Here is a 12,564-nt window from a genome sequence, read left to right as displayed (position 1 = left end):
TGATGGTCTCTGATTACTGAGAAGGGCTTGCCATATAAGTATTGGCGTAACTTTGAAACGAGACAGACGAGAGCAAGACATTCGCGCTCGGTAAACGAATAGTTGCGCTCTGCAGGTTTCAGGAGCCGGCTAGCGTAGGCTATAACGCGGTCGTGTCCGTGTTGGAGTTGCGATAAGACGGCGCCGATCCCATAAGCACTGGCATCGGTTCCGACTTCTATAGGTGCGGACGGGTCAAAGTGGTCCAAGACCGGTGGAGTGGTGAGAATCGTGATAAGGCGTGAAAATGAAGCAGCCTGAGGGGAACCCCACGTAAAAGGCACCTATTTCTTCAGAAGTTAAGCGAGTGGACGAGCGATTGTTGCGAAATCTCTCACGCACCGTCGGAAATAAGAACAGAGCCCCGCAAAACTCCGGATGTCTTTGCCAGACTGAGGTATAGGAAAAGCCGTTGCGGATCGAACCTTCTCCGGGTTGGGTAACACCGGGATCATCAACTAGATGGTCAAGTATTGTAATCTGTCGATGCCCGAAGTGGCACTACGATTAGTTTATTTGGAGCCCAGCCTTGCGCAAGACGTCAAGGATAGCTTGACACGATCAAGGTGCGTATCAAATGTAGGAGAAAACACAAGGACGTCGTCGAGGTAACAAAGGCAAGTTGACCACTGGAAACCCTAAAGCAGAGAGTCGATCATCCGTTTGAACGTGGTGGGGGCATTGCATAAACCGAACGGCACAACCTGGAATTGATAGAGGCCATCTGGAGTGACGAAAGCGGTCTTTTCTTGGTCTTGCTCATCGACGGAAATCTGCCAATAACCAGATCAAAGGTCGATCGAAGAAAAGTATTTGGAGCCGTGAAGACAAGCGCGTCGTCGATTCGTGGTAAAGAGTAAAAACCATTTTCAGTAATTCCGTTTAGGTGGCGGTAATCAATGCAGAAACGCCACGTACCATCTTTCTTTTTGACAAGCACGACTGGCGACGCCCAAGGACTTGACGAGGGCACAACAATGTCTCTGGCGAGCATCTTGTGTAGTTCCTGCTAAATAACTTGCTGCTCTGCCGTGGACACGTGATATGGTGGGCAGTGAATGGGAACAGCATCACCAGTGCTTATCCGATGCTTAACAAGAAACGTCTGACCAAGTGGTTGATTGTCAGTGTCAAATACGTTAAAATTAAATTATGGGGTTTCGCGTGCCAAAACCACTTTCTGATTATGAGGCACGCCGTATTGCAGGACACCGGAAATTTCGACCACCTAGGGTTCTGTAACGCGCACCTAAATCTAAGCACACGGGTGTTTTCGCATTTCGCCCCCATTGAAATGTGGCCGCCAGGGCCTGGATTCGACCCCGCGACCTCGTGCTCAGCAACCCAACACCATAGCCACTGAGCAACCACGGCGGGTTGTCAAATATGTCGCGGTGGAAAAGCAAAAGGCGATATAGGGTGGCAGCTTGGTCAGGTGCGAGGTCCGAAGCGACCATGGGACGTAATGGGCCGTCGATGTTCAAGGCATCCTGCGGGTGATCAGGAGGGTATCGAGATGCGTCGGCAACAAAAGCAGTGACGTGGTCGTCTGTCACTGACCGCAGCGTGGCCTTCACGTAACACTTGCTTCGCCAAGCCAAAATTGATAATGGGGAGACACATCCGATTAGCGGCACAGCTAGGCAAAGACACAGCTAGGCACAGGAGTGGCGCAAAGGTAATCGCTTCAATAGAGGCATCCTGCATTGCGGTTTTAGTGCGACCTCAGTTGGCATCTACGAGTGAAACTCTGGGACGGCCAACGTCGAAACCAGCTAATCGGGATATGCAATGTATGCACTCGCCGTGACAATTTCGATTGCTTATCACGAGGCAAGAACCTCGAAGTTGTGAAAATGGCGAAGTGCGCATGCTCCGCATATGACTGCACAAGAATTGATCGATATCCGAAGCGCGAACAATAGTGAGCTTGAACTCGTCAAAACACAGTGCATAAGGGTTGAAATCTGGGCCAGTTGGTACATACTTGAACGAAAAAACCAGTCAAAAACACAAAGGACAAGAGGAGAGGTTCACACCACAACTCACAGTGCATAACGATTAAACGAGCGATAAAAAATGAGCCACTGCCGGTCGGAATGGCGCATTACTTTCATCGCCTCCCTAGCGGCCGGTGCAGGCGATATTGGGCCGGAAAATGAAAACGTCGTAGCGCCCTCTGAACAGTGGGGTGCCTATTGTGCATTTAAGTAAGCAGTGAGTGTCACATTAGCCGCGGTTTCAGTCGAAAGGCGAAGCACCGATTACGATATTAAATTAGTTGACAGCTACACGAGGTAAGGACATTAGTTTTATCAGCGGTATAAACTGAAAAACATAGGCATACTGACAATATTAGCAAGCATGGTGTTAGCGCGCACAGCAAACATGAACACACCATGCTCGACGACCCCGGACACTGTCTGCCGAAGCGCCGGGCGTGAGGAAACGCGGCAGCAGCTGCGAGCGCAATGAACTTGTGCGGACTATCGCTTCGACGCAAAGTGAATTCCGAGAACACACAGCACGCACAAAACTACCAGACGCCGTCGCACCTATACTGTGCCCCCAACGTGGATTGTTCTCAAGGTACGACCGTCTCGACCACGCGCAACCGCCACATGCACAGCTGCAGCCGGAGTAGCGCTCTCTCTCCCGCAGGTACTTCGAAATGTTGCGTGCCTCGCGCGCTACAGAAAACGAACCCGCTTGCTTCCCTTTCGCGCGGACGAGATTGAGCCGCGATCGTCGACTCCACTCGCAAGCTTTCATTCCCAATACAGCGTACGACCCGCGGCGACTGTGTCATCGTCCTTGGGCTTTATACGGAAGATCACGGCAGCAGAGACGGCATAAATGCGGTCGGAGTGTCTATATAATTGCTGTCGCAACAAAATAATGATTGAAATCGTGTAAATCGAGCAACTTACTTGCACAGGATTCATGGCACAAGTAGGAGTAGGCTGGAAGACATGCCGAAAACACGAAAGATAAAACGTCAATACGCAACGACAAGCAGACGAAATGTTGTACAATGGCAGACAAGGAGGAAGGCAAAACATAATCTGCGCACGTTCAATGGAAGACAGCCGCTAATGCTTCAGTCATGGTGCGTCCGTGCATCCACGTGAGGTAACTGTTTAGGCAAAACTCATATTTGGTGCCTGCAAATTTTAGAGCACAAGTGAAGCCAAAATATTTCAAGCAAAGCTTAGGCAATGTCTCTTCAGTGAACGAGCGTTTATGCTCAAACACTGTCGAATTGGTACAACGCGCTTTAAGAATTAACTTTAGGAACTACGCCTCCTCGACATACTGCAAAGCTTTTGCTATGATTCACATATCATCTGATAAGATTTTTCTTGCGGAACGACTGGTCTTTTTCAGTGTAGCATTGTAGCACATAATTCCTATATAATTGCCGGCCGCATTGATAAGGTTCACGCCGTATTTAGTTTCCCGACAGTGACGTTCTAGTGCGACGTTCGCTCTCATTTTTATGCGCTGACATACTCTTTCTAGCATATAGTCCTTATTTTTCCCTTTACAAATTAAGTGTAGGGTACAGCCTACATGTAAAGGCTATGGTTATCTTCTTAACATTTCCTCTTCTTCTCTCTTGATATCCCTATCCAGCAAGATGTCGTCGCAAGATGTATATTGGCCAAATACACCAATTACACGCTTTTTTATTTTTTATGTGGTCGATAAGCCGATAACGACTGGGAACAGCCTTCGACGAACGGTTAACAGCATTCTGTTTGTGTATGACGGCTGCCAAGCCACAGTGATTGTTCCCACTCAGTACTTCGCAGAATATACCTATCATTTCATCACTTCTAACGCAAAATAGTGAAAAGCTTTATGTGGAGTGTGCCCACTAGTTTTTCTTATTCATGAAATGACAAACATAACAGTCCACGTCGTGAGTGACCACTCTTTCACAGTATCTGATAGGCGCTAGAAATGCGCGTCTGTAGAACTCCTTTCTTTGCTTGCTGAGTGACAATAGTTCAAGCTAACTGCGTTATCAAGCACGTGATCATCTGCAATGTTAAGGTGCGCATTATTGTTCCCGTGGCGAAGGAACGCCCGTTAGTGTAACCATGTCGTTTCATGTAGCGCGAACATTCACCGCGACGGCTACCGAGACGCATCTGGCGCCCCGTTTGCCCACCTGACCAGTTGTACTTAAAAGCTGCTACGCCTGCCATTTCTACAAAGACACATCAGCACCAGTGTGAAAGCGATCAAGACGCTCACGGCTTTGGCCTCCGTGGCTCTGTACAATAGCATCGTTTTTACCCAAGCCATCGGCCAACGCCCTATCTGAAGTCGAGCTTCCCAAGGCCTTTTCGGTATTCGCGATGACATCTGCAGACTTGGACATGTTGTGCTCCCACCTTTCGAGCATGTCAGCAGATACACTGCATCGTTTGGATGAGGAAGGCGGTGATATTCCCAAAGTCTCAGGAATGTCCGTCGCAGACGGCGTCAACGCTATCCGCGTCCACCTGGAAGCTATACCCGTCGTGAAGACTCGTCTGGCGCGTATGGCCCGGATATACTGCTGCCTGATGGTGCTACGCGCGATACAGCCGTGGGTGCTATATCGTATGGACCATATAGTTGGGAACCGCGGTACTCTTTTTGCCACTATGATTAACAATATGCGGCGCAGACGCGTAGTAGGATATTGTGCCAGGATAGTTGGACCATTCGTCTACACCTGCTTGTTGACCACGGACGAAGAGAGAGCGACTGAGCGCAGGCCTTATTGCTTCGGCACGTGGTCTTCGATGCCATGCGTGGCTGTCTACCAACCGCCAGAGGGGCGTTCAGCTTTCCTCACGCGTTCTCTCCGAACGTTGCTGCGGGGAGATCCCGACTCGTTCATTTGCGGTTCGTATCCTGACGTGGAATCGGCGGTTGATGTAGGCTGCCGATTCTTTCTCGAAGGCCTCTAATGACTGCTGCACATGGATTCTACGACCGACACAGCCAGCTTTAGCCCAACCTAACCGGAGATCTTGTCCAGTAAGGAATTTTTCTTCTATTAAGTTATAGGTCGTGGCCTCCACGTAAATAAATTATAGCCGTGTAATGTTTTAGATGTGTGCACTGGTGCGTTGGCTTTCGTGCGTATCTTGATGTAATTGAGTACGACGTCATCCGCAAATATTCTCGTATGTAGACCAATTACGGGACCTAAATTCGCAAGATGTATAACTTTACTGCAGCCATGTTTGATACTTGTGGTAATATGTGGTTGAGTATTTATGTATGACCAAGAATAAACATGTTTTGCTAAGTAATCGAAAGCCAAACCTGTAAGCTTCGGCAAGCATTTAAAAAAAAGAAGACGATTCCGGTTAGACTGTATTGCATGGCTTGTCGCTTTAACGCGATATCTGTATGCGCAAGCGTAGTAGCAGATGCAATGTGATTTTTGTTGGTGTCCGTTGGTGCCACATGAAATGCACCGTACCCTGAAAGGCAGTGTTGTGTTTGGAATCGTACTTAACAAAGACCCCAAATTCCATTGTTGCGTATTTCATAATCGAATGACACGGAGATTGACAAACATTTTTCGCCGTTTACTGTTTTTCCAGCATCTAGACTAACTCGTGACGGGCCACGGAGAGCAAGCAAACACGCTTTCATTGGACAAGGACTTCCACAAAGGCTTTTACCAGACAGGGAATTAGGAACCTCTTGAAGTACGGCGCCTACCACAGTTCGAACATGGGCACATGCAGCCAGAGCAACTGGTCTCGGAACCTTCATCCTCATTTTCTGGAAAGCAGCAAAACAGATGTTCTAAGGCACTAGCGTTGACCGTCCGTAAGATGTTTTAAGTCTTTAATTTCCTGCAATGGCCGCAAACACGTATTTGAGTGCTTCATTCAGACTTGTATACATGACGTGGCCACAATTGCGTAGCCGAAATTTTACAACCTGCGTGCCATCATCGGTGTATTTCAGCAACGAGAAGAGAACACAAATTCAATTTTTAATGAAAAATCTGTTCCCTCCTTTAGCATCTTAACCTGCTTCATGAGTGGTCCAAATAAATAAAATTTTATGCATTGTGTTAAGCTCCCGCTACATCGGCGGAATATACGGACGTCGTGGCTCGGGAGGGATCGGTCCTTGCGTGGCAGTATCGTCACTATTACCGAAGCGGCAAGCGTGGCGCTAACGCAAGACACCAACGAAATTAAGCGGCCCTTACAGTGACGTATGCGCTGGAAACTGGTGTCATGTGAATGCGCTCGATTCATACAATGACCAGTTTGCTCGACATAACACATCCCGAAATATAGCCGGACGTGATATGCGATGCCTGTACCGCACTCGGCCAATCTTATTTGAACCGTATTCAAAAAGTCGCCATTCGGCCACCTCATAAATCAACGCGTCATGATACCTAAAAATGCTGGCTAATCTCTGATATTGTGCAGAAAAAGAATTTACCGGTGATTGCAATACTCCCCAACGCTAAATTTCGGCGCTGTTCTGCATGTGTTTTCATTTCGCGATATATTGGCTGGCGCAGACCACCTGATTCGTGCGGCACGTTGCAAGCGGAGCGAAATGTGACGCGACTGCATCGCTACTCTGGAGATTGCGAGAGGCAGTGTGTAGGTGACGCGTGGACTCGATACGAAACCGCAGCAGCAGCCGCAGACAGACCTCCCAGACGACGTCTCTGACGCCATCTCGTAGCGATCGTCGCTGCACTACGCTATTCTTCTTGGGCTTTCGCCATGCCCTCTTCCTCCGCTTCCAGCCTCATGGTACGCTGCACCTTCGAGCTCCGCTTTCCTCCTCGCGTCTTTCAGCGCCGCTGTGGATGTACTCTTTGATGTGCTCGTTCGCTCGGTTACGCTGAAGCCCATCGCTCGCCGCAGGAACACGCACCAAAGAGCTGAAACATTAAGAGTCCGGCGCTCTTCCTACTCCCCTCACGTGAGTAGTGACGTGATAGTGCCGTTTACAGTGACTCCGCCCAACTGTCACCCGAAATATGCTCAGTATGACATTGTCTTTGATCGATTTGAACTAAACGTTAAATCAACTTGCAAGTTGTGCTACTGCGGCGGGACCATAGAACATATTCATTTCTAATCCCCTTAATGTTGACTTTGCGACAAACCCTCGGAAAGAATATTAGGTCCATGGACTAGACATTCATATGCAATTAATTACATATGCCCTCTGCTGCAGATTAAGAAGATTTGGCTCGGCGACTTCATTTTAAGAGCGGTCTGCTTTTGAGTTCGCACGCAGGCCCTTTTATCCCTTTCAGTTCTCCGTTGCTGTTTCTTCTCCATTCACTACTCCCAAGCGAAACGTTGCCAGTCTGGTGCCACAAGGCTATCCTGCCTCCTTTTCCTTTTCTTTCATTTTCTCTGCTTTTTTACAGTTATGCCCGTTTTACTTGTCAATAGAGGAGTCACTCGGCTTCCAAGCACCCTGGGCTGCTGCTTGGAGTGTCACCCCGCCCTTTCCCCAGTCCCCTTTCCACTTCTTTCCCTTTCTTAGCGCGTATTTTGTGTATTTAGCATGAAATATTTCAAAAGGGCAACACTCCTACACTCCTAGCCTTACTGGTGACACTCCTTCATCTAGTGAAGTAGGAATGATTGTTTGTCCAAGATATCTTCAAGAATCAATATGAATTTAAACACTGCTTGAGCACCCTATTACGCACAGCAATGAACTACGCAAATGAAGCCTTGCTTCAAGGACTCTCCTCTTCCTCTTGACCGCAAGAACTTTTATCGAAAATGTAGAATGCTTTCCCACAATAAATCGAAGTGGGCATGATGAAAATTTGCACTTACCATGCCCTAGTAACATGGTCATTTGTAACGCATGTGTTATGACAGAACAATCGACTTTGGAGAAAGCACTCCTGCTATTAAAGACTCGGAATAGCGTAAGTGTAACAGGGGCCGCTGCAGAAATATAACGACAAAGGACTTGCAAGTACAACGCATAGCTAATAATAACATCTAGTGGAGCGACCTCGGTCATACGAAAGTTATGCATAAAAAAGGATCACTACAGCTAAACACGAAAAGTATATCAGTGGTTCTAGTGTTTAAACTGAAAGGTAAATGAATGTGAGCGCGCTGAAGCAATAAACTCTTTATAGGTACTGCGACGGCAGAGAAAGAAATAATCATTTTGCTCCATACTATTTGATGTGGTCATCGTCCCATCAGAGAAGCTGTTGTAAGGCACGCGTAGGAGCCAAAGAGGAGTAAATAAATATGCCTCATTGATGAATATGTGGTCACGCACTGACGTGCTTCCAAATGTGCAGAATAGGTTTTTAACGATGTTTCCAATGTTAATTCTACTAACTGCGACCTATAATGCTAGGTGGACCACAGAATACTAACCATGACCAAAATATTGACGCGCCATGTTGTTACAAGATACGTGTGCACAATAGGAAACGCTATGCGCTTGAGCTAGTGTGTATACCTTGAAACTTTTTGTCATTGTTTGGAATACCGTGATCATAGAGCAATGAAGTTGAAGTTGAAGTTGAAGTTTATTCATATGAAAAAAACATAGGTACATAAATGTAATATACAGACGAGGGTACCAAAGTAATGATACTGAAAACGGGACCCTCCGTTAGTAGCTACAACAGAATTGTGACATAGTTGGCAGCATAACAGTGGATAGCATAATAATATATTAGTTGCAAGAAAATCAAATGATAACGAAAAGAAAAAAGAAGAAAAACCAAACAAACTATGCTCTAATAGATATAGTGTAACAGAAATAAGAACGGGGAGTGACAAAATTTATACAATTGTTAAAGGCAAAAAGCAAAAAGAAAGAACGAACAAAGAGGGACAGAAAAATGTGGCGCAATGTGAACACTGCACAAAAAGAAAGAATGGGTGTTCCGCATTAGTTCGGTAACTATGAAAATACAAGTATTTATTAGGAAAAAATATCAGAGGTTAGCAAAAAATCTTTTAGCGAAGCTTTGAAACGCTGAAATGTAGGTAGTATTTTAAACGAAGCAGCCAAACGATTCCAAAGTGTAATGGTAGCTAATGTAGTTGTTTTTTTACCATAGTTAGTACGAACTGATGGTAACAGAAAATTATAATTAGAAGCGAACCTAGTAGGGTTTGTTTTTCTAAGGGAGCTGCTTTGAATATATTGAAAGGTCAGCTGGGAATCAAGCAATTTATAAAACATTATTGCTAAATTGTAGTTGAACAATCTTTATATACATAGAATTTTGTACTGCTCAAGCAGGCCGATAGCATTACAGCGCGGTGAACTGTGGGTGATGATAGGGATTGCTCGATTTTGTATATGCTGAACTGAAGACAAATGACATAGATATGTATTACCCCAAACGATTAATCCGTAGTTAATGTGTGAATTAATGAACGCAAAGTAGAGTGAAAGCAAAGCAGAAGGAGAAAAATAGTGTCATGTCTTGATAAGTGCACGGATACCAAAAGCGCACTTCAGCTTGACGTGATTGATGTGCAAGTGAAACTTCAGATGGCTGTCTAGGATAACCCCTAGAAATGAAACGGAGTCGCTAATGGGAATAGAATGATTGCATAAGGTTAACGAAGGAGGAATAATTAGTGATTTTTGGGGCGAATAAAATACTAAAAATTTCGTTTTAGATGGATTAATGACTTGATCGTTGTCATTACACCAATTCATTAGGTGGTGAAGAGTTTTATTTAGTTTGATTACTAGAGAAGAGATACACTTATCAGCTATAGAAATAGTTGTATCGTCAGCATATAGAACGTAATGACTTAAGTCAGTGACGTCTGGCATATTATTAATGTAAAGAGAAAAAAGCAAAGGCCCCAGTATTGAGCCTTGTGGTACCCCTTGGTTAAGTTTTTTAGGACTGGAAAAATTTTCACACGCATAAACAATAAATCCCTATCAGACAATTAGCTTTTCAAGAAGGCCAGGGCAGGGCTAGTTATTCCATATGCTTCCAGTTTACGAAATAAAATCATGTGATTAATAGTATCAAATGCCTTAGTAAGGTCTAAGAAAACTGAACCAACGAATTTATTATTGTCAAGACTGTTCTTAATAAAATCAGTTAAGCAAAGTAGAGCTAAGTTGGTGGAGCTTCCACACCGAAAACCGAAGTGGCAGGGTTTAACTATATGGAATTTTTCCAAATACTTGCTTAATCAGATCAAAAATAATTTTTCAATTATTTTACTTAGGGAAGAAAGAATGGAGATTGGACGGTAATTTCAAATTATTTCTTTATTACCTTTTTTGAAAACTGGAATAACCTTTGCACGCTTTAGCAATGGCGGAAATACACCAGATTTAAAGATCAGGTTAATTACTACGCTCAGGGGTTCACATATGGCATCAGCGAATAGCTTTAGGTGGCGCACTGCAATACCATCTAATCCTTGACTTGTGTTACGAAGATTACGCATAATAGAAAGCGCTTCATGCGGCGTGACAGGATGAAGGAAGAATGAATGGCTCAGGCGTTCTATTTTAGGCTGAAAAGTTGCTAGTTTGTTTCCCTTGGACAATGCGAAATGATCAGAGAAAGCGTTTGCTATCTGAAAAGGCTGACAAAAGGTAAGATAGTCGCGTACAATTTTAGAGATAAAATGAGGCGGCTCATTGTTGAAAGAGTAATTCAGCAACTGCCATTGTTTTTTAGGGTTGTTTTTATTCTGCAAGAATGCTGTTTCATAGTAAAGCCATTTGGCTTCTCTGAGAGCCCTGTTAAGAACGTTGCAGTATATTCTGTACCGATTTCTCAGAGAACAGTTAAATGGTTGTCTTTAAATCTTCTTATACAAATTGTCTTTTTTGCACAAACTCTTCAGCAGACCATCTGACATCCAAGGATTATTGGGGCGTTTAAATCGATTTTTACAGCGCACAGTTCGAGAGCAAGTACTGATAGCTTAAGTGAATAAATTGCAGAAGAAATTAAGAGCTTCAATGGAGCTTCTATCTGACCAGTCAGTAGAGCTAATGGTAGAAATTAATTTATCTCTGTCGAGTACTGTAGCGTAGTAAGAGGTGGCAATGGTGGACAAACGTGTTTCGAAGATTGCAAAAAACGGAAAGTGATCAGTGAGGTCAGTGTTGACAACGCCCGCCGAAATGGGTACGTCTAGTTTTGTTAAAACATGATCAATTTGTCAATGAGAACCCTCACCAACGCATCTTGTAGGCGATGTAATGAGGGATTCAAGGCCGTAGCCCCCGAAGCAATCAGTGTAGGCTGTATACAAGCTAGAATTAACATCCAGCAAGTTCATGTTTATATCTCCCACAATCATTACACTCTTATTTTCCGATAGCAGTTTGTTAAGTACGCTATCAAGAGCATAGATGAAATCCGAAACGTTAGAACCTGGTGACATATAAACACAACCGAGAACAAACCTTTTAGTGCTATATGCCTCGATGGGCTCGTTAGTTTCCACCCATGCCGCTTCACAGCAATCGACGTGAAAGTTTAAATAATTTCGGCGAGTCTAACTGATGCGCGGAGAAACAAAGATGGCAGCCCCACCATGCCTACTGTTTAAACGGTGACAGTACTCAGGACTGTAAGAATGAAACCCATACATGTTACTATCATCGCTAGAAAGCCACGTTTCGGAAACACATATAAAAGAGGAATCATGATCAAGCGAAGATAAAAAAAACTTTATCCCCTCGTGATTTTTTCGTAGACTGCGTGCGTTAAAATGAATCAGTGAAGGATTAGTGTGACAAAGTAAAGAACGAAGTTCACGAGAATACGTAAGTGACATAGCGATGAAAAAGTGACCAGGCACGTGTAATCAGCACAATAGGCAGTCTTGCGTGAATATGCGCAGATCTGACTCGGCTGAAATACGGAACACCCTGCTATCAGTAGCTTTCCGAGCTTTGATCTGGCTGTTTTCAGTCCAGAGGTACTGCCACTTCTTTGCCTTTTTCAGGGCAAGTGCTTTGGCAAACAGCATTTTATTACTGATTGTCAAATGGTCGTTCACGTAAACAGCCGTCTCGTTTGTGCCAGAGAACCCAAGGTGGCTCACACGGAGCCGAGCCTTGCGGGCTCTCTTTGCAAATTCATTTTTCTTGTCTCTTGAAACAAAGCGAGCAATTAAATGTTGATTGGATGAATTGGACGGAACACGATGAACTGTCTCAACGTCAGTTTCAGATACAGGACACTCGATGACGTCGCCCGTACGCTTCAGAATGGCTCGGCAGTCCTCCCCCTTTGTTAGAGGAATTCCTTTAACTTCAATGTTGTTGAGCCTGAATATTGCTCCAAATCAGCCACCCGGTTCACTGTAGAAACGATTCTGCGTTTCTACAGTGAGCCATCAAAGGCTTCCGCCCTAAATTATTGTCGTTAAGACAGCCGAGTAAATGGTGCTGTCGCTGTCCAACCAAAAGTAGTGGTCCCTTTACTTTCTCAAGGTTCTATTTATTGCCCGCTGCAAAGGGCAATCAAGAATAATG

The 12,564-nt window shown here is 44.9% G+C and overlaps 1 protein-coding gene across 1 annotated transcript in view; it reads left to right on the top strand.

Moving 5' to 3' along the window:
- Positions 1-6,132, top strand: part of LOC129388013 (venom metalloproteinase antarease-like TpachMP_B) — a 53,884-nt gene extending 47,752 nt beyond the window's left edge. The window contains exon 8 of the mRNA XM_072285127.1: positions 5,652-6,132. Within this exon, the coding sequence (XP_072141228.1) occupies positions 5,652-5,663 (12 nt within the window). The 3' untranslated portion in view covers positions 5,664-6,132. The remainder of the gene's footprint in view (positions 1-5,651) is intronic.
- Positions 6,133-12,564: the final 6,432 nt, after the last annotated feature.

The sequence above is a fragment of the Dermacentor andersoni genome, chromosome 10 (assembly GCF_023375885.2).
Source record: "Dermacentor andersoni chromosome 10, qqDerAnde1_hic_scaffold, whole genome shotgun sequence".
In the NCBI taxonomy this organism is placed as follows: domain Eukaryota; kingdom Metazoa; phylum Arthropoda; class Arachnida; order Ixodida; family Ixodidae; genus Dermacentor; species Dermacentor andersoni.
The sequence above is the reverse complement of the archived record's forward strand: the minus strand, read 5'-3'. Positions and strand labels throughout refer to the sequence as shown.